Genomic DNA, 24,276 nt, shown 5'->3' with positions numbered 1-24,276 from the left:
ATGAAGATGAGGGGAACCACCCAAAGCCCTCGAGTAGAGTTGAAGGAGGAGGTGAAAGCAGAAAGAACTTCACCTGCTTCCTCCCAGGACAACAGCGGCAGCTCCAGTGGCCCTTCTCCCACAACACAGCCAGGTCTTCCTCAGTCAACACTGGCAGAGCAAACAGCAGAGGTCAGATGAGACCAACAGAAAGATAGATAGTGTGTGTGTGTGTGTGTGTGTGTGTGTGTGTGTGTGTATTCCATATGTAAGTGCTAAGCTAAATGCCTCATTTCTACAAGGTTTAGTTTTCCTTAGTTTTCTACAAGTTAAGTTTAGGGTTAAGATTAGAATTAGGTTTAAGGAAATTGAGGTTAGGACTGGGGGTTAGGGAATGAACGTAATCAATGAAAGATCCTCATAAGTATGTTAAAACAAATATCTGTGTGTGTGTGTGTGTGTGTGTGTGTGTGTGTGTGTGTGTAGCCAAATTTGAGGCCATGTTTGAGGAGGTGGCACCGCTGGGCGAGGGAGGCTATGGATTAGTCTACAGTGTGCCTGTTTGCCTGTAAGCCACACACACACACACACACACACACAATTTACAATTCACTATATGCTGTGTAAGTGTCTAAGCCTTAAGTGTCTAAGTATTTGTGTTTCTGTCCTGTAAGTTGCAATAAAACATATTCCGAAGATTAATGTGGTCTACAAGTGAATGGTGAGTGACATATTTGTTCTTTCTGTTTAAATTATCACTATCATTTGAATGTTTAACATCTCTCTTGACATCTCTAGGTTGCTTATTTTTATATTGGGTATGAGGGGTACACATGCGAACACATGCGTACACAAACTGTCAAACTTACAGCTGCTTTTATTTGAAGCACAGTGTCTTGAATGCATATATAAAACCCACACATTACTGTGACTTATTCTTCTTACACTAGCTGGAACTTATAGAACTGAACAAGAGCAGCTTAGATAGGATTTCTGGAAACGTATGAGTGCTGCACATTTATACACACAGGTTTCATCAGCATTGCTTTGCTTTCTGTGTGGGCTTTCTTTCTCATCCTCCTCACTGCACCCGCTTTATTTCTTTTAGACTCTGAACGGGAAGGTGTGCAGTTTTCCCCTGGAGGTGATACTGCTGCTAAGAGCAGGAGCAGGATCTCAACCAGGATCAGTAGGCAGCACCGCAGCCGTGACCCTGCTGGACTGGTTTGATCTGTGCGGCGAACTGATCCTTGTGCTGGAGAGACCCGTGCCCTCCATGGACCTTGAGTACTTCCAGGCCAGAGGGGACTCCATCCAGGAGCATGAGGCTAAGGTGTGTGTGTGTGTGTGTGTGTGTGTGTGTGTGTGTGTGTGTGGTGTCCCTCAGAAGAGCAGTCCCATGGTCTGAATGTTGTTTTAGAAGCATTTCCACCCTGACAATCTATCTAATATTGTATTTCTCTCCATCACTCTCTCTATCTCAGATCATAATGAAGTGAGACATCAAACTTGAAAATATTCTAGTAGAAACAGGCTCTGATGTCCCACTTCCGATGATATGTCCGGATGATAGACTTCGGCTTTAGGCGTCCTAAGGAACGAGCCTCCACTAATGTCTCTGGTACGCCGCCTGGCTTCTCTTCCTGCTCTTCACTCTTTCTTCCAATCTCTGAAATAACTGTTTAATTTGTTTTCAAGGTTACCCAATGCCCTGCCTCCCCTCACTGTCTCTCCCCTTTTTCTTTCTCCATTTCAGGCTACCTCCTTCCCTCTCCCTTCATCTCTCTGTCTGAATATAGGAACCTCTGTGTACGCCCCTCCAGAGTGGTACCAGCTCGGCTCCTAGAGAGCGGGTCCCACCACAGTGTGGCAGCTGGGGGTGGTGATGTACAGCATGCTGGCTGGATGTCTCCCCTTTGACGCCAGGAGGGAGATCGTCCACAAGAAACCTAAACAAAGTAAGACGCATAGTCACACACACACACACACGTCATACACATACAAACAGACCGGGTTTGAGTTAGTCTTTGATTCCTGATTTTCTCTCCAGATTGCCAGGATTTTTTGAGAAGGTGTCTGGCCAAGTCTCCTGAGCGCCGTTTCACCCTGGAGCGCCTGCAGCTCCACCCCTGGCACCCCAGATCTACACTGGATGAATCTACGACTTGCAGAGATAACATAATCAAACACCATGAAAATCTGTATATTTTTGAAAATCTGTTTAAAAAAATATAATGTCTTTGAACCAGTCTTGGTGAATTATTTGATTATTTGAATCCTTGAAAGATTATAGATCATGGTTGAACATTGTAGATCATTTTTTGTTAGCAGTTTATACATCTTCAGAAGTAAACCTTAAGCAGCTCTCCAGTGCGAGAAACTCCCTGCTCTTACAAGCATAACCAGATAAAAACAAATCTGATTCCAGACCCTGTAACCTTGGTGAAGCATGATGGACTTGTCTGCGCTCTTTGCCATAATTTACCTTCTCGGGTGTTCATACCAGTGAAGAACTCATGAAGAAATAGCTGAGTATGAGCATCAGTCCAGACTGGAGTTTGCCCTTGGTTCATTTTGTTATTCTATGCTTTCCAAGCATGAGTAACTCCTGGCAGATATCAGATATCAACATCTGTTTCCTTAAACCCATAAAACTTTGCGCTCTGGGACACAAACATTTTCCCCTTTAGGCTGAAAAAGTCACTAGTCCTTCCTGAGAAATAAAGTCACCTGGGTAAACTGAAAAGTCACTAAGTCTAGAGACAACAGCGCTGAGTTGACAACAGTGGTGTCAACCACAGGTCACAGTAAGCTGCCATGACCTGACGATGCTGTAGTTCTTATAGTCACCGGTAGAGGTCAGTAAAAGTCAAAGATTACTCTTCATGCTCTAAGCACTAGGGAACCAGTCCAATAATTCACAAGCTTGGAGGAAGATATTTGATAACACTTTAATAACACATCAGACAAGTCAGTGCTACATGAACATAGATACGATCAGAAGGCATATGCTCAAATAATGAGCATATGTAACAACAACATTTTTCTGTGACAGTCACGGATGCAGAAAACACCTCTAATCTTTCAGTAACACCACTTATTGAGACGACAAAGGGTTTGGAGCTAAAAGATTTTACAAGTCATTTGTTTACAGTCTTGGATAGCATCATGACTTCTAACTGACAAGATTAATAAACTCAGCATAGAGAACAACAAAACATATTTCTAATCTCATTTATTAAACTGCAATTGAAATGTAATGATAATTGTAAATGCATGTAATAAAACGTGTGTGGACATGGGTCAGTGTTCATTATAAACAAATATTTTTAATAACGGAACTTCTTTAGATAGGTTAGGCCATAGAGATAAAATACATAAAACCGCTATATCTCTATGGGTTAGGCTACTTGTTGAGCTTCACTCACTTCACTTCACTGAGTGTCATCTTGGCTTCACTCCTGCTCCAAAGACGTTGGCATCCGTCTTTGAATGTAGAGCCACTCCAGTATAATGGTTTTGTAAGCTAACAGGTCTATCAAGGTTCATACAGGATTGCCATACATTTGATAAAGTGACTTAATTGCTCTGCAAATGAGCGTTGTAACAGAGTGCTTTTGTTGTGATTAAGAAGAGTCTTGGGGATAATGCCACATAGGCCCAATAGGCGACTGATTATTGAGACCATCATTTAACATAAGTCGAGCAGCACCAGATTTTTCTTTATTGAAAAAAAAAATTAAAAAAAATCAAAAAAGATCTACACAGTAAAAAGTGTGATAAGGTCACTATATAGTCACTATTGAGCAGACTATCGCAGCCACATCATAAATCCCTATAGGAATATTATAGGAATATTATAATGTTCGGTTTGTGCAATTTGGATAAGGCTCTGACTTTTTATTTATTTATTTATTTATTTAATCAAAATTGAGTTATCCACATAGTCTTATTTATCATCAAACTTACATCTTTGAATGTTACTTTATGCTTGTGTGTCTTTTTTGCGGTTAAATGCTCAAAAAGAAAGTTCAGACAGTTTTGCCAGATTTTTGCTGCACGATAAGTGGATGCTGCACTTGACACCTCAGCCTCACTTTCCCCGCCCACTCCACCTAATGGTACAGCGATGAGAGTCGTGAATGGAGGGAGGGAGAGGGGCGGCTTTAGAGGATTTTACTCTATTTGGAGTTGTGTCGATTGCAGATGAAGAAAGTTTTTTTCCAAGTTCTTTTAGAGTTGCAGTAGGCTATATTTCCCAGAGAGCTCCGTCCTCGCAGGGTGCCCGCAGCAGGATGGGTACTCTCACCGCGCAAACAATATTGTGGATATGCATGTTGATTTTTACAGGAATAACAGCCATTTGTGGTAAGTTATACTGTTTTATTTAACTTTTTCATGCTTGGCTCATATAGATTAGGCTATGTTGCAGAGCGCACAGGGTGTTCATTTCAAAGATACAGAACATGTAGGTGCCTTTCTTTGCTTCACCCATGACCCCTGACCACCTGATGTCTCGGGGAATTAACCATGCATCTGTAGCCTACTTAATTGGCCAATGGTTCCCAAAGTGAGGTCCGGGGACCACCGGCGGTCATTGAAGGGTTTCCAGGAGGAATAATTTCTTTCTTTTTTTTATCATCAGCTCACTCCCTAGAAGTGAAAGAACATGGTTCACTGTCGCGCTATAACCACCCTGCCAACAGAGTAGACAGTTATGTAACTCTGTGTGAAGTCATATCCAGCGACTAAAATATTCTCAAATGGGGTTCCTTATTGGGACAAAATGTTATCAAATGGAGGTTCGGTGACCTATAATGTGTATCTAGTTTTGGGGGGTCCTGGACTGGACAGGAAAACATTTGGGAACCCCTGTATTAGTGGTTTCGTGAGTCGTGTCCACTGAGCCAGTATCGTGAGTGAGTATAAATCCACAAGTGTGTGTGTGTGTGTGTGTGTTTTTGTGTTGGGGGGATGTCAATTTAAATAACTCCAACCTGTGGCCGGATGTTATAGCCTAAAGAGTCCAAACTTAAAGACCAGACAGAAGGTTTCTGTTAGCCTAGACATTAGTGCATAAGCATTTCTGAATGGTCCATAGTTTTGCTATTCATCCATTTTAATTGCTTTGTGATATAACTCAATTATTGTATTTTTTTGTTCCAAGTTTTTCTCTGCGTTATGATTGTAATCTCCCTTGTGAAGAAAAACTATAGAATGACAAATATGACAGCAAAACTGTGTTATGTTCCCTATAGGAATATTATAGTGAGATCATAGGAGGTAAAAACACATAAAGTATGATGAGGTTAAAATAAGATCACAATTGAGTACACACTGTAAATCCCTACAGGGATATTACAGTGACTTTTCATTTGGACTGAGTACAGTAAGTGAAGGATCTCTGCAGTTTTGGAAGAATAACTCCACTCTGGTTCCAGGTTCCAATGTCTGCACTTCCAGAGGGGCCAGTACATGCAAGCAATGTCTGGCTGTGCACCCCAGCTGTGCCTGGTGCTTCCAAGAGGTGGGCTCCTTTTCCACTTCACTTCATTTAGGCAATGTGCTTTCTCCCAGCCTGGCTGGTGCAGGGTGGTACAGCATTCCCGGACTACATGGATTACATGCAAACCCAGACTGATGCTCGCTTTTACTGACAACACCAAATAGGTTCAGGTGCTTTTGTGTGAGTGCTCTAATTGAAAATCAGATTTTAATAGATAAAGGGAAGCAAAGTAATGAGCCTCCAGTAGCCTTTTATGTTAAAACTTATTAATTATGGTGTAAGCAGTGACAATGAGTAGTCATATGCTAAAAAAGTTGACCAAAAGAACACTTTCTTAACCATGACATGGGTTTTTCAAAAGGGAAAATTCACCCTGAAACAGAATTCACCAGTATTCCTCTTACAATCTTAAAGAATAGTGATTTGTGAACAAGAACATGTCCTTCCCAGAGCTACAAGCACAATGTCAACAAGAGTCACTTTTTGCTCCATTGACACTGTATGAGCGGCTGACACTGTGGACGCAGTGACAGAACCCATGTGATTTTATGTGGACATGGCCACATTTAGGCTACTGGTTCAAACCTATCAGTGCTACAGTGAAATACTGTAAAGTCCACACAGTCAGCCTTCCATTTAAGTCAGCATTGCAGCCCCAAATATACCTCAAGATGATGACCATCTCACCACTCTGGTTTCTGGCCATGTGAGAGAGTTGTTCATGTTCACCAGCACTGGTTGATCTGTCAGACTAAACAAACAACTTTATGCACATTTTGTTTTAGGGAGTTTCCATAACATCCAGAAAGGTTAGTGCCGAGTGCTTCTTCATTCCACTACTGGGAAGATTTACTCATAGATAACATGGTGTTCTGGACCATGTCTGGACTTTTTCATCCCCAGTACATTTTAGCCTTTAGATGAACTTTATACCCTTTCCCCTTAACACAGCTTAATACAGACAGAAGTAAATTAACAATTACTTAATGAAGTTTTTGCCAAGTTAGAATACTTCAAACTGACAGTACTTTGCTGTGAAAATGTCCTGGGTGTTTCCTCAGGAGTTTGGGCAGGGGGTTGCCGGCTTGTCCCGCTGCGATCTGAAGAGCAACCTGGTGGCGGCGGGCTGCGCTCCATCAGGTCTGGAGTCTCCCACCAGCAAACTGCAGGTGATCGAGGACCGGCCGCTCAGCAACAAGGCAGCGGGAGCCACGCAGGACGTCACCCAGATCCAGCCCCAGAAACTCCACATCACCCTCCGACCAGGTGGGCCGCTCCATCTGATGTTAGACATGAAGTTTATAACACGCTGAAGTTAAGGGAGGCTTTGTTTAGATTCAAACTGGAGTTACACACAAACAGGAAAGTCAGCTTGCTTACCCTATGTTGCCCAGATTTGATGGTTTCTCCCAGGCTCGGTCAACAGGGCAACTTGTTTTCGTCTAAATCCAAGTGTAGCATGAACACTTTATGGAAGAAAAGGTGATCTTAGAGCATTGCATTATTAAACTCTTACAAAAGGAGTAGCTCCATATGCAGTGCACCAAGTGAAACCTTGCAAAAAAACAATGGTATTTCTTTGCCAAATAAGACTCCCCTTTCCTTCTTCCCCTCTCCCAGATGACTCCAAGCGCTTCACAGTGAAGGTGCGTCAGGTGGAGGACTATCCCGTGGATCTCTACTACCTCATGGACCTCTCCTTCTCCATGAATGATGACCTGTTCCGCCTGAGGACGCTGGGCAAGGGCCTGGCTGAGGCCATGAACCGAACCACCAGCAACCTGCGCATGGGCTTTGGGGCCTTTGTGGACAAGCCCCTCTCACCTTACATGTATATTTCCCCCAAAGAGGCTGTGAAGAACCCCTGCTACAGGTAAAATACTGGCGGAATCGGTCAAGTGCTTTAAGTTAAGTTAAGTTTGCACCCTCATGGATTGATGTCTCACTGTTCTCTTAGTTCACTCTACAGTGTAATTATGCTGCCAGCTTGTGATGTTTGGACACTTTACACTACAAAGGACAATAATGTCAATCTAGATACCTGGTTCCTGTGCTCAACCTGACATGTCAACTTGTCGTTCACCTGGTGAAAATCCAGCTGGGATCAAAACACTGTCACATTAGATAGAGGAAACAACAGCTAAAAGTGTGCGGATTCTTCATAGCTTAATATCATTTATATTTGCTCAGATTTGATTATGTTCTACTCCTAAAGGGAAATTCTCACATTTCACGTCATAGCATTGCATTTTCCTTTATCTTGAGAGACATTCATTCAAAATCCTATAAAACAACCGAAAAAATCTTGGCAAATTTTAGGGAAAAGTATACTTCATGACAAGGAATTGATGAGTCAGCTTCCCTGCCCCATTTCCTTGTCTGACAAAGCAGAGAAATTACAAAACTGAAGCCAGATCCCACTGTATTGGAAATTCTAACCCTTCCCACATGTACTAAACTTCCCTGTAAAATTCTAATTTAACAATGTTTAACATGCCATTAGTGTAGATTTCAGTATGTGTTTATGTCTGCATGCGGGAAGTAGCTTCATTATGCAGGCCGATGATGTCATGTTTTTGAGCGTACCTTTAAATCCGGTGTTGTCTAAATGCTGGCAGCTCTTAGAGTCACAGCACTTGTTAAAGGCTTTACAGTGGCTGCCCAGTGCTTAGTCAGCTCCTCTGAATCAGCCCCAGGTAATCCACTTGGAGTTTGAGGGTGTCGTGATGCGAGCTGAGTTAACCCCACCCTGAGGCTCAGCTCAGGTTCATTTGGTGATTTAAGGTCCCATGAGGTCATTTAGTCTCGCGCTCACACACATTCTGCTGTGATCCCATCCACAGGAATGTTTGGGTGAGAGATAAGACAAGGGGAGATTCTGGTCCATAATACGGCAAAGTACTGGCAGGGAGAAAGAGAGGTGGGGGGAGGGGGGGGATACATTGCCAGGACAGTAGAACCTTGTTTAACCAAATGAAAGTCTTTGGAGAGAACAAAATGTTCAGGACAGTGAAATATATACAAGTGCTGGAGCAAAATTCAAAATATTAGTTTTGCGTGGACACATTCTGAAATCCTCTGTACAGTCCAGTGTTTCACTGTTTTCCCCTAACTGTTTTCTGGTAAGAGGCACAATCCAATAAAATACAGAGTAATGCAGAGCTGTCATGCTGTCATGCCCACTATCTGGTGGGTTTGGTGACTTAATGTAATCTAACAATCAAAATGGATGCAACCAAACCTGATAATTACAGCGTGTAAAGTATAATACAATATATAAACAAAAAAATTACATACAACCAACCAAAATGATTTCTTTGGCTTTGCAAGGTAGTTTGTCAAGTAAAAAGAAGTTTTGAAACATTATTAATCTGATCTGGATAATTTTTCCTTAAACAACTGGATATTTCCCTCCTCATATTTAAGTGGGATGCATTAATAATAAGCAGCATCAGTCAATTTGGAGATGACACATTCTAGTAAATGTTGTGCATTCATGGAAGTATGTATGGATGTTTAGATAGATAAACAGTCAGGCAGGTAGCAGATGATTCTATTGATCCTTGACACTGACTGATCACCTGACTCATCTCTGTTTGATTGACAGCATCAACACCACCTGTCTGCCCCAGTTCGGCTACAAGCATGTGCTGTCTCTGACGGAGGAAGTGGGCCGATTCACCGAGGAGGTGAAGAAGCAGATGGTGTCAAGGAACCGAGACGCTCCGGAGGGGGGCTTCGACGCCATCATCCAGGCTGCCGTCTGCAAGGTGGAGAGACAGACACACACACACACACACACACACACACACACACACACACACACACACACACACACACACACACACACACACACTCCAAATCACACACACGTACACATAACTTGCATTCTCTCTTGCTTTCTTTTTCACACATTTCAGGATTGCTGAGAAAATTAGAAAAGCTACTTGATGGAATTAAGAGCAAATCTTAAACTGAATTGAAATGAATGGGAACGTGCTTGGGTGCTTTAGATTAAACAAATAGCAAATAAAATTGAAAAAACGTGTCTTCCTATGAATTCATAAGCTTTCCTTTATTCATAAGCTGAATTAAATTGTCGGACCTTCCTTCAATCCTTCCTTCCTTCCTCTGCTTTGTGGTTTAATGGGAACCAGGAGCGGATCGGCTGGCGTCCCGGTGCCTCCCACCTCCTGATTTTCACCTCGGACGCCAAGACCCACGTGGCTCTGGACGGTCGCCTGGCCGGGATCGTACAGCCCAACGACGGGCAGTGCCACCTCAACACTGAGAATATGTACAGCATGTCTACTACCATGGTCAGTGTGGGAGTGTGTGTGGGTGGGCACATGGACAGTATGACAAAGAGAAAATGAAAAGCTTCGGTTTTACTATCCCAGTGGGCATGGGTGTGCATAGGAACATTTCAGTGTGTGTGTGTGCATGTGCATTTTTTATGTGCTAATCAAGCGTCCCGTATGACCCCACAGGACTACCCATCTCTAGCTCTGATCACAGAAAAGATGTCGGAGAACAACATCAACCTCATCTTTGCAGTCACCAACCCTGTGGTTCCTCTGTACCAGGTCAGCAGCATTGAAGTCCACACTGAACATGTTGACTGTGCATAGACCAATTTTATTATAGTTAAATACAACAAAAAGGCTAAACTTGAGGCATGAGGAAAACATTTTAGTTGATTTATATAAAAACAAAACCATAAAAAGGAAGAAAGTGAACTTATATGGGTTTCTCATAATCAGGATCAGAGCTTATTTGGGTTATGGTGAGCAGAACATGCTTTTAACAGGAGCCAGCTGAAAAATGTTATATTTGAGGATTGTGAATAATAAAGGTTAATTGGCGGGCATGTAAATCACTCACTGATACATGCATACAAACCTCGTCTTAAAAGTAATATTAACTGAAACTGAACCTGAAACTCAAAAACACACAAATCATAATCTTTAGTAACTTCGCCCTGGCTGGGGTATTCCAAACCACATTGGTGTTGAACATAGGTTAATGCCTCAGAGTTTGGATTCGGCACTGGAAGAATGGAAATTCAAAATTAATCACTAATGGTAAGAAGCACAGAGAGACAGTGTTCAGACTCAGCAAGGCTTAGACGTATATCCTGTCAAGATACAAACTCAGTTTTTCCCAAGTTGGAAACATTCGGTGGTGTAACCAACTGTGGCCACAGCAACTGAGTGAATGAAATAAATTATTTAGCTGTTTTCATTCTGCTATTCCTCTCTTTGTGTTGAAAGTACAGCTCTCAAGGTTAGGTACAACTCTCAAGCAGTTATCAGAAACTTCTATAATACAACCAATGTGCTCCATACTGACTCTATATGATCAGAGTAACAACTATTACCAACTTTTCTACTGGTACCGTCTCCAGTTTCCATGGAGAAACCTACAAATGTAATAATTGTTATTTTATTATTATCATGTTATTACATCATCTGGCATTTATTTCTTCATAAGCGGTGTAACATTTTAATTGACGTAATAATAATATTAATGTAATAAGATTGTAATAACTTAAATTAAATTCAAACTCAAAATTAAATTTGAGTTATTCCATTATTAGTCAATATTATAATTATTATTATATTATCAGTTAAAATATGTAAAAAAAAAAACATGTTAATTGCTGCTTTATGTAATAATGTGATGAAATGTATTACATCAACAGGTTTTATTACATTTTTGACCAGTTTAGAGGGACATTTTTATTACATTTTCACAAGTTATTACAATAATCTGGCAGTTATTACTTCAAAAGGGGTGTGACATTTAACTAATAATTTTGACTAATAATGGAATAACTTGACTGCAATATCTGCCAAAATAATCCATATATGATATTTTGTACCTGTCTTGTAGCCCTATCAAAAAGATAAATTTCCTGAATGAGTGAAGGAAGACCACAGTGTTCCAGTCTGTCTGTGTTTCTGCCTTGTAGAACTACAGTGAGCTGATTCCTGGCACTGCGGTGGGAACGCTGTCCAACGACTCGGGCAACGTTATTCAGCTTATACTGAAGGCCTACGCTGTGAGTGCTACGCACACAGACTTACATCAACACACACACACACACACACACATACATATATACACCCTAGGCTAGACAGTGTTTCAGGAGATGACATGATCACCATGTGTTTGTTGACACACACCCACAGTGTCTGAGTCATACACACTGGCGAGCCAAAGTGAGAGGTTCCACACTGGCCAAGGTGTGAAACTGACCAAATGTGGGCGACTCCCAACTATGTAAAATTTGGTTCCTTATTTAGGTTTTACATAGTTGTTATTATGTGAAGAGTGGATGGATGAGCCAGACTAGAAGTAGTATGTTGTGCTTATACAGTACTTCTTGCACTAAAAAAGCTGAAAATCTATTTGTACATATAATTAGAGATGGGGACTCAAGTCTCATGAGGAGAAATTGGAAGAGAGGGAAATTACTTAGACTTGACTTGAAAATTGACTTTGAGTCGTGATATGGAGACTCGAAAATGACATACAATTCATATAATTTATTCATTTATAGTGAAGTGACAATAAAAGTAAAAGAGACGATAATGCGTTAAACTTTGCAATCAGATTTGAGTCAAATGGATTTGATCTCAACTTGATTTGACTTGACTTGATTTGGGATTTGGGCCTCATCACTTCAGGCTGACTTGTGACTCAAGCAACAATATACTCAACAATATACTCAGCCGCACTTGTGTGTGTGTTTCCTGCCATTGCTTTCCTCTGTCGGTGTTGTCAGAAAATCCGCTCCAAGGTGGAGCTGGAGCTGCAGGGCGTCCCGGAGGAGCTGTCCCTGTCCTTCAACGCCACCTGTCTGAACGGAGAGCTCATCCCCGGCCTCAAGTCCTGCTCCGGACTCAAGATAGGAGACACGGTCAGTCCTGCTATTAGACTTGGTGTGTGCATGTACTGTGTGTGTGTGTGTGTGTGTGTGTGTGTGTGTGTGTGTGTGTGTGTGTGTGTGCTATTATTATTAAATCAAAGCAGTGTGACTTGATGCACCTTTTCCCCACATAGAAGGAAGTTAGATCTCTGGAATGGAGAAAATTGATTATGTCCCTGTCACTACTCTTAATACTCTTTACTTTTTCTTTTTAATATACTTTTTTCTCTTCACACTTATTTCTTCTGAATTTGCTATTTTGATCCATGGGAAATATCAACTTCACTCTTGGTGGCCATATTCGCTTGATTGTAAAAATAATGTGTCATTTCCATGTACGATTTTCCACCCTCCTTTTGTCCCTTCCTGTTTCCGCCCTTGCTCCTATCAGCAGATGATGGAAAGAAGACAAGTTCATGAGGAGACTGTCTGAGGGTTAGGGTCTTTCTTAGTTGCTGGTTTCTTATCTGTCCATCTTTCCTCTGCCGTCTCCCTTTCCTAAATAGAGCAAATTATGCCGGCATTTGCATTTTTTCTCTCTCAGCTTCTTTGGCTGTTTCTCCTTTTCTCTCCTCACTCCAGGTGACATTTTTTGGCCTTCAAACATTTCTTTCTCTCTGCCTCTATTCCCCTTTTTTCTCCATATATGGCAGTCTCCCCAGATAGTCTTGTAGTAACTGCCCACTTTTGGACATTTACCAGTTTTGGATGCAATGCCGAATGAACAATTACTTTGACGAAACACATATGGAGGCATTCCCTGTGTTAAGCCTTCATGCTGTTTCTCCCTGAATGCAGACTACAGTGATTAGAAAGTGCTGGAACTTTGAATGAACCCATTAAAGTACCGTTATATGTTAAGTATTCTACACAGGGTGGATAGAGTAGGATGGTCGGTTGTGTGTGTGTGTGTGTGTGTGTGTGTGTGTATGTCTGGACCAGCCCATTTCCTGTGCAGTGCCCTATTTGACTGAGTCACTCCTACCAGCCACAAGACCTATGTGCCACTATCTACACACACACACACACACACACACACACATACACACACACACACACACACATGGCACAATGTCATTCTTGATGAATGGAGGGATTTGGCAGCATCTGGATGCAGTATCTCTTTGCCATGAAAAGCTTTTTAAAAAAGAAGTGGCCTCAAAATATCTTTGAACCAAAACATTCTTTCCTCCAGCATTTGACATGCAAAAACTTCAAAACCAAAGTCCTTTTTATTCCGTGCAACACTTGACCTCCAGCTACACCCCCACCCCTCCTTTCATCCAGGTCTCCTTCAGCGTGGAGGCTCGCGCTCGCGGGTGCCCCAAACAGAAGAAGAAAACCTTCGTCATCAAGCCTGTGGGCTTCAAGGACTCCCTCTCCATCACCGTCACTTTCGAGTGCGACTGCAAGTGCCAGACCAAGGCCCAGCCCAACAGCCCTCAGTGTAACCAGGGCAACGGGACCTACGAGTGCGGCATCTGCCTGTGCCACCCGGGTCGCCTGGGGCCGCGCTGCGAGTGCGCCGAGGGCGACTATAATCCCACGGAGCAGGACCGCTGCAGCGCGCCCGCGGGCTCCGGAGGCCCCCAGGCTGCCATCTGTAGCGGCCGCGGCGACTGTGTGTGTGGCCAGTGTGTGTGCCACAGCAGCGACTTTGGCAAGGTGTGGGGCAAGCTGTGCGAGTGTGATGACTTCAACTGCCTGCGCTACAAGGGTGAACTGTGCTCAGGTAAGATACTGTGATCATGTGATTATAAGCTAAAATGACCCCCAACTGTGGGACGAATTTGCTTGAGAACATCTTGCTGCATGTAGTAACCACAACTTTGTAAAACACAGTGCACAATTTTCTTTTAAAGTCTTCAATTAGATTCGGAATGACCTTTATTGGCCATTTTGGAGGAATTTGACTTGATTGCATACACTTACACACTATACAAGATGGGTACAGTGTAAGAAGCACAAGTGGACAGGCACTACAAGAGAAATAAACTGAGAAGGAGGTGAAAATGGCCCAAAGACCATCATGACTCTTATGTCTGTGTTCCTGGGAGAGTTTCAGAGACTGTGTGTACCCTAACTGTCGGGGCTGGCAGTCCCCTTCACCACACTGACTTACCACCCACCTCATCTGGGAAGAATTACATACAATAACAACTCTCCCCTCTCCCCAGGACATGGCTCTATTCACAACAAACACACTGCGGTGTGTGTGTGTGTGTGTGTCAGTCAGGCCAAACTTACATATCTAGGAGTTCAATAGGATTCATGCGCCGAGAAAACCTAAGCAAGCCTGACCCATCATAGAGACTAACAGTTTCTAGGTTCATTGGAAGTTTTGATGGAATTTAACTGCTGTGGTTGAGATTACCAAACAGTGGGAATGACACAGAGGATATTTGATGAAGTAATCCATTATGTCACGTCATGCTGTTTTAACTAGTATGATGAGGTTTTCTTTGGTTTTGGTGTTTTGGTTTTTTAAACCTCACTTGCACCACATGCCTTTAACTGCACCTTGTTTTTATCTTTTATGAAAAAATAAACTAAATTAATAATACAATAAACTGCAATGCTGTTCCTTAGGTAGGATTTAGTGAAAAGCAGGCCTACATAATTGGTGAGAGCTTTACATCAAGGCAGGGTGGGAATTTCCTCACCACTAGTGTTTGAAAAGAGACAGTATGTCATCAAGTCAGTCTGCCAGTGGAAAAAAATGTGATGTGATAGGAATAAGAATGTATTTCTAATGGAAATCTCCACCAAAAGCAGCGTTTCAGTCTAGCACGAGCTGTGTAAATCATGTGAATTGGACCGTACATAACCTGCTGTCATTTCAGTCTCGTGCTGATAACAGTTCACTCGCTCTCAGTAGCTACAGATAGGATCTAATATACATGTATCACCAGCTTGCAAGAAATCCCATTAACAGGCATGGTGCACTTCAACAGAAATTACCAAATCTACTGTAGTAAGAATCAATCAAAGAAGAGGTTGAGAACATCAGGAGCATCTCTTGTCCTGTCTGTTCACACAGCATCAGAGCAGCGGCGCTTTCAAGTTCTGCAGCAAGTGCCTTTCTTCTTTACTGGTATCTGACCTCAGTTTATACCCTAACTACCTGCTGATTAGTTTGGAAATCAAACTAGAGCACACGATCGATGATATCTTGTTGTGTTTAGGGTCATGGAGGTGGAGGCTAACTCTCAAAAGAAGTGTTGAAGAGCTGTCTTTCCTCTGTATTTCTTGACTTTTTTAGCTTGAAATGTGGATGGAAGACAGGAGACACAAATACAGGATGAGGAGAAAAGGGACAGCGTGACTGCATAAACTGCCAAGAGGAAGGACCATGCAGTCAAATTATCCATCACAAGTCCACTACTTCACCTAAGCTGATGGCCTTGTTCACAATAGATTTAGACTTTCTTTCAGTTACTTATAGTTAAAACACATGAGTTGATACTAAGATTGCTCAGGGAATATTTAAATTGAGCAGTGTTAAGCCTATACACAGAATGCCTCACACTTCATCACACCATCAGATCCTATCCAGCTTCGAGCGCTTAACCCCCCCCCCCTGTTCTCGCAGACATGTTTTGCTGTATTCCCCAAAGGCCATAGATTATCATGAAAATACCTTTCTGCTTGCTCATTGGCTAGTGTGGTGTCATAGGGCTAAAAATAAACCCCAAGTTTGGCAAGAAAGGGCCAAGTGGGAGAGCGCTGGAAATGTTCTGGATGTGTGCAAATGTGTGTAGTACATGTGTGTGTGTGTGTGTGTGTGTGTGTGTGTGTGTGTGTGTGTGTGTGTGTGTGTGTGTGTGTGTGTGTGCTGGTGTCTTGACATGCCTTATTCAGGGTGAGGACCATTCTTCTTCCCCCACAGAATGGTCTAATTAGAAGCCAGTGGTCCTGCGGTCGTGCGGTCCTGGCAGTTTGTTTATGGATAATCTTTTATCCAGTCAGTCTGTTCCAAGCAGCTTCCGGTCTCATTGTTTATCTGGGCAATGCTTTGTGGTGATACGCCACAACAAGGGATGTGTGTAATGTCTTCTGCATTGTCACTCCCTTACTGGCACACGCACATACACACCCCCCCCCACACACACACACATAGAGACATAGAGTCAGAATAATTACACGCAAATTCCCTCGCTTACACATGCACACACACACACACACACACACTGAATCATGCAGACAAAAAAAAGCGCTCCAGACACCACTGGCACACAATGAAATTAGCTTCGGATCTTCAACAGTTGCAGAAACATGGCTTACCACTTCTCCGTTCCAGTATTTGGGATCAAAAGCCAAGAGTTCCACATTTTTAGACATTAAAATGGCTTGGCAAGAGATTACCACCAACGTTTTGGGGTTAAGAAATAATGCTTTACAGATTTATTCCTGTTGGAATGGGTCTAAACACATTGTCACTGTCGGGTGAAAACCTTGTAGCTAATTAAAACACCCTTGTATTTAGTTCAGCCACCATGCATTTTGAGTTTATCCGATGGCGTGTTGAAAGGCTTTCATGAGCACTAAGGGTGGCAGAATATCCTCAGGTTATAGAGGAAGCATGAAATTAAAACATGATATTTTCAAAAGCCACAAAAGCAACATACAGTATATGAGGAATGCCTGTACTAAATCTGATGGAGTGTGGAACCACATTGGTGCTTATGTCTGTATTTAATCCTGTTCTTAACCATATAACAAAGCCTCTTGGCCTATCAGTTCTAAACCTATGTTGTTTCATTTCAACAGTTGAAATTACAGTAATTTTAACCACTAAATAGTCCATCTCTCCTTTTTCCTTCTGAATTCCCACCGCACGCTCACTTTCACACTGAATTTCAAATGGTCACATTGTCTTCTTTCATTTTTTGTTCTCTGCTCTTCCTCCCCTCCCTCTCTTCACTTCCTCTTCCTCCTCGCTCACCCCCTCCTTCTTTTCCTCACCCTTATAATTCTCCTCATTTATGCACACATACCTACTTCTATTGGTTGTCGATTTGTAAAATGTATATAGGAATAAGTGTGGGAATAGTTAGGATACGTATTTGAAGAATGAGAATTACAACAATAAAGTGGAATAGATGAGTGAAAGTGTAATTATATGGGTGTGTGTGTGGTGTCCATGCATATGAAGGGAGGTTACCTTAACTGATCTGATCAATGATTGCAATTTTGACCAATGGCGTCTCTTCCCTCTCTTCCTCCCTCCTCTCTTCCTCTTCCCTCTACCTCCTCCCTCCCTCCCTCCCTCCCAGGCCATGGAACCTGTGACTGTGGTTTCTGCCAGTGTGGGCCGGACTGGCAGGGCGAGAACTGTAACTGCTCCAGGCGGACAGACACCTGCATGTCCAACCTGGGCCTCCTGTGCAGCGGGAGGGGCCAGTGTGTGTGCGGGGCCTGTGAGTGCACCCAGCCCGGCGCCTACGGGGCCACCTGCGACAAGTGTCCCACCTGCCCCGACGCCTGCACCATGAAGAAGTGAGTCTGGACACAATGAATACATAGAAGAGCATATAGATGCATGTGCCCACGCATAAACTCAAATACACAAAGCACACACATATACATAACACATACAGTATATAGTGTATATACAGTATGTGAGCATGTGCACCAGGATTAGGCCGATATATCAGACTGATACTGGTCTTTATTTGAATATCGGATATTGACCAGTCATGTGATCCACTGCTGATATGATGGAGGTTCTGTCTGTAAAACTTGCAATTAAATTTGATTTCTTTGTACATGTTATTAATTCATTTAATTGATCAATAATCATTTTTGTAAATGAATTATTTTGTTAAAGGTAGTAATCTATCTCAGAGTTTCCCTGCCATTGAATAGGTGCAGTGGGTCTCCCTGCCTTAAAGAGCAGATAACCCTAAAAAAAAAACACAACTAAAAAATAATTTCATTAGTCTGGGTTCAGTGGAGAGTTTCAGTGTCACATGGTTTAAATACTGTTTCAAGAATAACATTCTTGTGGGAAACACTGAATACTTAGTATACTGAGTAATGTTTTAGCATGAATATAGAAAAGATATTTAAATATATTCAGTGCCGGCACAAAATATTGACTATTGGCAGCTTCAATCCAAAAATATCAGTAGCGGTATCAACCTTCAAAACCTTCAAAAGTCTGGGTGTGTACTTGAACTGTGTGACTAACAGAGTTGTGATGCTTGGAAAGCTATTCAACAGTAAAATGTGCTGATGATCTGTTTTTTTTTTCTTCTGGTAGGGAATGTGTGGAGTGTAAGCACTTCAAGAGGGGCAAGCTGTTTGAGGACAACACCTGCACTCGCATCTGCAGGGATGAGATCGAGCTAGTGGAAGACTTAGGTGAGGCATGCAGCCGCCGACCAATCGAAAGGCGGCACAATCTTACATAGTAATGTGATTAGTGTGTGAATGCTAAATTGAGTTTCTGAAGTTCACAAAAGTTGCTCCATGGACTTCAGACAAAAACTGTTGTAAAATTACAAATTATTTATTGCAGATTTTGATGCATTCTTCACACAAAAACAAGAAAAATGTGCTATGGCCTTATTGCTGTCATGGTTGTGGGTTTGTTCTTTTCAATGGCTACCCTTTGAATGCATAAATTAATCTGTTCTTAGATGAAGCTTGGAGGCTGATCATTGACACATTTAGATTTAGCTTTTCAAGTCCAGCCTGACTAACTGATGTGGTGCCATATCCTCTTGATCTTACATCCAGTGCTCCATGATACAAATGCTGTAAACTGTACTTACAAGGATGAGGACGACTGTGTGGAGCGTTTTCAGTACTATGAGGACGCCAGCGGCAAGTCCATCTTGTATGTCGTCAAAGAGCCAGGTAAGAAAGATCCATTTAACGTTTGCTAGAAGTAATACAAACTTGAGGACAGTAATTGAGAATTCATAATTCAGACACTATATGAGAAGGATGAAGGAAGGCTCTATGACAGATAACTGTGAAATACTGATTATATAACAAGGAAAGAAAGCTACCCAGAGCCACAAATGCATCATTATAGATCCTGTTTTCTTTTTTAAATGAAAGCAATCACACAATCACTGCCACTCGGAGTGTGGCAGTGTCAGCACTGATACAAATTTTGTATCAGTGCTTTTTCTTCATCCATCTTGTACAAGTTGCCACTTCCCCTGTTGCACGCCCTTCATCTGCTTGTTAAGTGGCCCTGCAGAAAGAGTGCAGGGCGGTAAAAGATCCTTTAATGACCACCAGTGCCCGCAGAGAAAGTCTGTCCTCGGGTTAGCTTTTAATGGATGCGTGTGTTTAATTTAGGCGCGACTGGGTAGCAGAGAACTACACCAAACATGCCTTGAACACAATGCGCCCCGCCGTGCAAAAGAGGGTCGTAAACAGCCGTCCAGCTCCTCGAGGAACCCGCTGACACTACAAAATCCTGAAGAGGAAAGCAGGAGAGGGAGAGAGAACAGAGGAAACTAAGCAAGACAAAGAAAGGGATACACAACATATAAGAAGGGAGACAAATAGCAGTGAGGGAGGCTAAGAAGGAAGAAGAGGAGAGGAGGAGATGATGGGAAACAGAAACATCCCTTTTAAATATTAATTGATCAAGTTGAGTAAGCATATATTCCTCATTTAGAAGTTAAGAGTAGTAGAATCAAATAAATCCACATGTAGCTGCTCAGACATCAAACACAAGTGAAAAAAGGTTGGAGAAACATAAACGTCTATTTCTAGTCATTTTACAATATTTGACTCTCATAATACAAAAATGTACTAGATTTCTAGTAAAAAAGAACATATATGAGTTGACAACATGTAAAAAAAAAAAAAAGAAAAAGAAACGTATAGCAGCTGACATGCATTTGAATGATGCATACAACCTGACAGGACTGGTATGTAAGCCATAATGATATCTTGAGATCATTATTGGGATCAAAAGGTTGGTTGAAGAGCCAGAAACAGAGTGACAGTCAGGGAGGTAGAGAGTGGAGGGAGAGAGGAAGCGGAGGAGTGGAGCTTTGATGTCGGCTGTAAAAGTTCACCCTGTCTGCTGTTGCCCCGCTAGGTTACTCAACACTCTACTATAGACACACACACACACACACACACACAGACAAATGGACACAAACAGGGAGAAAGACACGCACACACACACACACACACACACACACGCACACAGATGGATCTTATCACTGTGGAGTATAAAGGCAATTCATTTCTGCTGATCATGAGAAAAACAAACTGTTGCTAGACTTCAGTTCACATCGTAAGCAAATCTCACCCTAGAACAATGCAGCAATGATACTGAATGATACTTCTTTCATCCCTTCACAGATCTGATAGTCCTAATTAGGTGTAGGCCACATGATAGAAAGTGGGAAAGTTTTTTTTATACCTACCATCCATGCTAGCAAGGGCTATGGCTACCTGTCGCAGTGACACACTACCCAGGCTCAAAGCCATAAGCCCTGTGCCGGCCAGCAAGATAGATAGCAATGTTACTGATCTAGCCATTTCAAAGACATACTGCTGAATCAGACAAAGGATGGCAGGAGCGAGTTTAATTTCCTTTTTCAACTCCATCATATGAGGAGACAGGGGAGGAAGCAACTTTGTGAAATCAGACTTCCCTGGCTTCTGGTTTTATCTTCTCCTGTTTGTCCCCTTTTACTCATCCCTTTTATCTCTCCCTCCTTCCCTCCAGATTGCCCCAAGGGCCCAGACATCTTGGTGGTGCTTCTGTCAGTGGCGGGGGCCATCTTGTTCCTGGGCTTGGCAGCTCTGCTCATCTGGAAGCTGCTGGTTACCATCCACGACAGGCGGGAGTTTGCCAAATTTGAGGAGGAGCGAGCTCGTGCCAAGTGGGACACGGTGAGTGAAGGTAGCATGGGGCAGCATGTGTACAGATATTGATGTATGAATGCGTGGCTGCGCTGAAACTACTAATTGGTTCAATACCAAAATAAAACTCAAGGTAATTGTATCACCAACCATTTAGATTGGAATTCAAAATGTAACATTGCGATTTTTCTATGCAGTGGTGCCAGGCAATCCTCCATCTCTGCTCTGTCTTTCTCTCTCTCTCTCTCACACACACACACACACACACATACACACACAGTCACACACCCACGCAGCCATACACACACACACACACACGCACACACAAGCCCACACACACAGTCACTCTCTCTCTCTTTTTTTCTGAAGATGTTTTTTATTATTTTGCGGCATGCTGTTACTCTCAGCAGAACAAAAGGCAGCCACCACTTCCCAAGGAAGGGTTGGGTCTGAAATTAGCTGACGCTAATTAGCCTTTACTGGTAATAGGCTGCGCTGTGGCCTCACACACCCAAACCTTCTGCAGGGCCTAAAACCCCACACAATCCTGATAGTTTAAAGATACTCACTGCGTATTAGAAGTGAAAACATAAGCCTCCTGTTCAAGGTAATTTGTGTAAACTACAAGCTTAGCCCTCAGAAAATATATTGGTAATGAGATGGAGTATTTTCATTTTAGGGAATATTATGCTTTAAGCAAATATCTTACTTTTAAGTTACAAGTTACTTTGAAGAAAAGGGTTCTGTATACAGATATCCTATCAGTTAAACAAAATGATACACTTTTTAGTTTTGAGACCATTAACATTTAGGAAGCAAGTAGAGCAAGTACAAATGGACAATTTCATCGAAGGTGGAATACCTTCTAGTACTGAAATATGACAACATTACACTGAGCATAGTTTTGCTTTTGATACCAAAGTATATTTAACATAAAGTTATTTTATATTTTTATTGAAGTTGCACCCTGAATTGAAAATATTGACTTTTACCAGAGCTCTATTTTATGAGTTTATTTCTACTTTTAAGTAAAGGATTTATGTACTCCTTACACTGCTATTTTAATGACTAGTATGTGTAATAAAAAACTAAACAAAACAATTAAGGCCATACGTTTTTTTTCTGAACAGTAGCTCCATAACCAAAGTACCCATTTCCCTTGAGGGACATTTAAGGTGTTTTTTTTAGAATTACCTACAATCCATCTTGAATCACAAACACTAAAAACATTTCTATGTCTGTCAAACTCAGATACTGATACTCTTTCTCTCTTTCTCCCTCTTTCTGTCCTTTGCTTAACAGGGACACAATCCTCTCTACAAAGGAGCCACCTCTACCTTCACAAACATCACTTACAGAGGCAAGGATTGATGCTGCAGAGCAATCCGAAGCCGAAGAAGAAGAAGAAGGACCAAATGGACTTTTACAGTCCTTTCTGGGAAGCCACCAAATCATGTGCAGGCCTCTACTGTCACAAGACAATATTTAATAATTATTTGTGTTTGTAAATATGTAGAAATGATTCCATGGACATATTTTATCAGGGATTTGTCATAAGCATCCACTTATATTACCTTACTAGGACAGATATCATTTTGACCTTATGTATGGTAGACTGAGAATTGTTGTGTTGCATTAACTTGACTGTGAGACATGCTTTAGGTTATGACAACAAGAAGCAAAGTGCAGATAATGTTATGCGAAACACACAACATCACTTCCTGATCAAACCTTCCTGTTTGTGGGACTTAGTGGGACTAAAGATAAAACTGTCTTTGGGAGAGTCAACATTCAGTCAAGTGACACTCTACAGATATAATGTGGTTTTGAGGAAACTGTCACTTCACTCAAAGAAAAAAACTGTGCCATTTCCTGAGCAGACCTTCATAGATAAGTGTTTTACTTTGCGTGCAGTCCTGCTAATGTTATTTTATTGCTAAAATATGTAAAATATGTTTTAGTCATTCTAGGTTTTTCTCATGGGGTGGGAAATACAGTATCATGTTCCAGTGAACTTTCTGCAACCATATGAAGAGTCCTGTATTGAAATGTGAAAAACAAGGGTCCGGGCCAAAAAATATTATGAATAAATGAAGTGCTTTTTAGTCCAAAATGAGACTACTTTGGGAAAAAAACATGATAGGTACCTACTTCTACAAAATGATCACTGACAGTAAAGAAAAACTCATTATGGATTATTAAAGTTATTGGTTATCTGAAGACAGTTGCTTACAAAACAGTGTCATTTTAGAGAACATTATAATTCTTTTTTAAATAATAAACGTGACATTATAGGCTATTTCTCAAAATGGATACATGGCATTTTGGAAAGAAACTCTGCTATTGACTCATGTACGCCACATGTTAAAGGCTCAGTAGTGACTAACTTTCAGCTGATGTATTTTTGTACTACAAATGTTCAAAATGTACTTGAGGCTAAATGTCTTGAAAACCCCTTTTCCAAGCCAGTGGTCAAACATTGAGACATTCAGGCACATGATTTCCTGCAATATTTGTTGTGTTTACAATTTTTAGTGACATCAAACAATTCCTTCAACGGATAAACCTTATCAGAATGCTCTAGATATTTAATCGATGTACAGTATTTGCACTTGTGTGTATGTTTAAGTGTCTGTGATTTGTACATTGTTGGCTCAAGCCAGACAGTGCATGAACAGAAAAGCAAGGATGTAGTGCTTTAATGTATAATATTAGGTCAACAAGGATTTTCAAATTTATGACCTATTAAATCACTCTAAATAACACAAGATTTGTTGTGTTTCCCCTTATATATTTTTTTTACACCCATTTCACAAAGTAATGTATTGAACACCCAGATTGTTGATGGGTGCTTGTTTCAAATTATACATGATAAATATTGACTGTTTAAACTGTGAAAGGACTGGAGTTGACTTGCAGGGCACTGCTTCCATCTCGTGGACTATTGCAATATTGCAAGTATCCTGCAGCCTGTTGATGAATACAAGTGATGCCCATCCCCAATAATAGG

The 24,276-nt window shown here is 41.6% G+C and overlaps 1 protein-coding gene and 1 pseudogene across 1 annotated transcript; both read left to right on the top strand.

Annotated features, from left to right (window-relative positions):
- Positions 1-2,507, top strand: LOC139644159 (serine/threonine-protein kinase pim-2-like; annotated as a pseudogene).
- A 1,666-nt stretch (positions 2,508-4,173) lies between these two features.
- LOC139644138 (integrin beta-3-like) lies at positions 4,174-24,017 on the top strand. The gene is made up of 15 exons (XM_071519512.1): positions 4,174-4,347; positions 5,421-5,506; positions 6,547-6,751; positions 7,106-7,358; positions 9,093-9,255; positions 9,643-9,804; positions 9,976-10,071; positions 11,460-11,549; positions 12,276-12,410; positions 13,707-14,151; positions 17,696-17,918; positions 18,685-18,785; positions 19,164-19,283; positions 21,130-21,296; positions 22,569-24,017. Exons 1-15 carry the CDS (start codon positions 4,275-4,277, stop codon positions 22,635-22,637), a joined length of 2,388 nt encoding a protein of 795 aa, XP_071375613.1. The 5' UTR covers positions 4,174-4,274; the 3' UTR covers positions 22,638-24,017.
- The last annotated feature ends 259 nt before the right edge of the window (positions 24,018-24,276 follow it).

This window comes from Centroberyx affinis, unplaced genomic scaffold, assembly GCF_046629955.1.
Source record: "Centroberyx affinis isolate AG114_WGS23_722 - 3 ecotype Tasmania unplaced genomic scaffold, CSIRO-AGI_Caff_v1 ptg000713l_1, whole genome shotgun sequence".
Taxonomy (NCBI): domain Eukaryota; kingdom Metazoa; phylum Chordata; class Actinopteri; order Beryciformes; family Berycidae; genus Centroberyx; species Centroberyx affinis.
This window is presented reverse-complemented; position numbering and strand designations above follow the sequence as displayed.

What these genes read in the sequence shown, in the direction of transcription:
- LOC139644138 (XM_071519512.1), top strand. Translation starts at nt 4,275, where the DNA reads ATGGGTACTCTCACCGCGCAAACAATATTGTGGATATGCATGTTGATT. An exon ending in GACTCAAGATAGGAGACACG is followed by an intron (nt 12,411 to 13,706) that starts GTCAGTCCTGCT and finishes CCTTTCATCCAG; the next exon opens with GTCTCCTTCAGCGTGGAGGC. An exon ending in CAAGGGTGAACTGTGCTCAG is followed by an intron (nt 14,152 to 17,695) that starts GTAAGATACTGT and finishes CCTCCCTCCCAG; the next exon opens with GCCATGGAACCTGTGACTGT.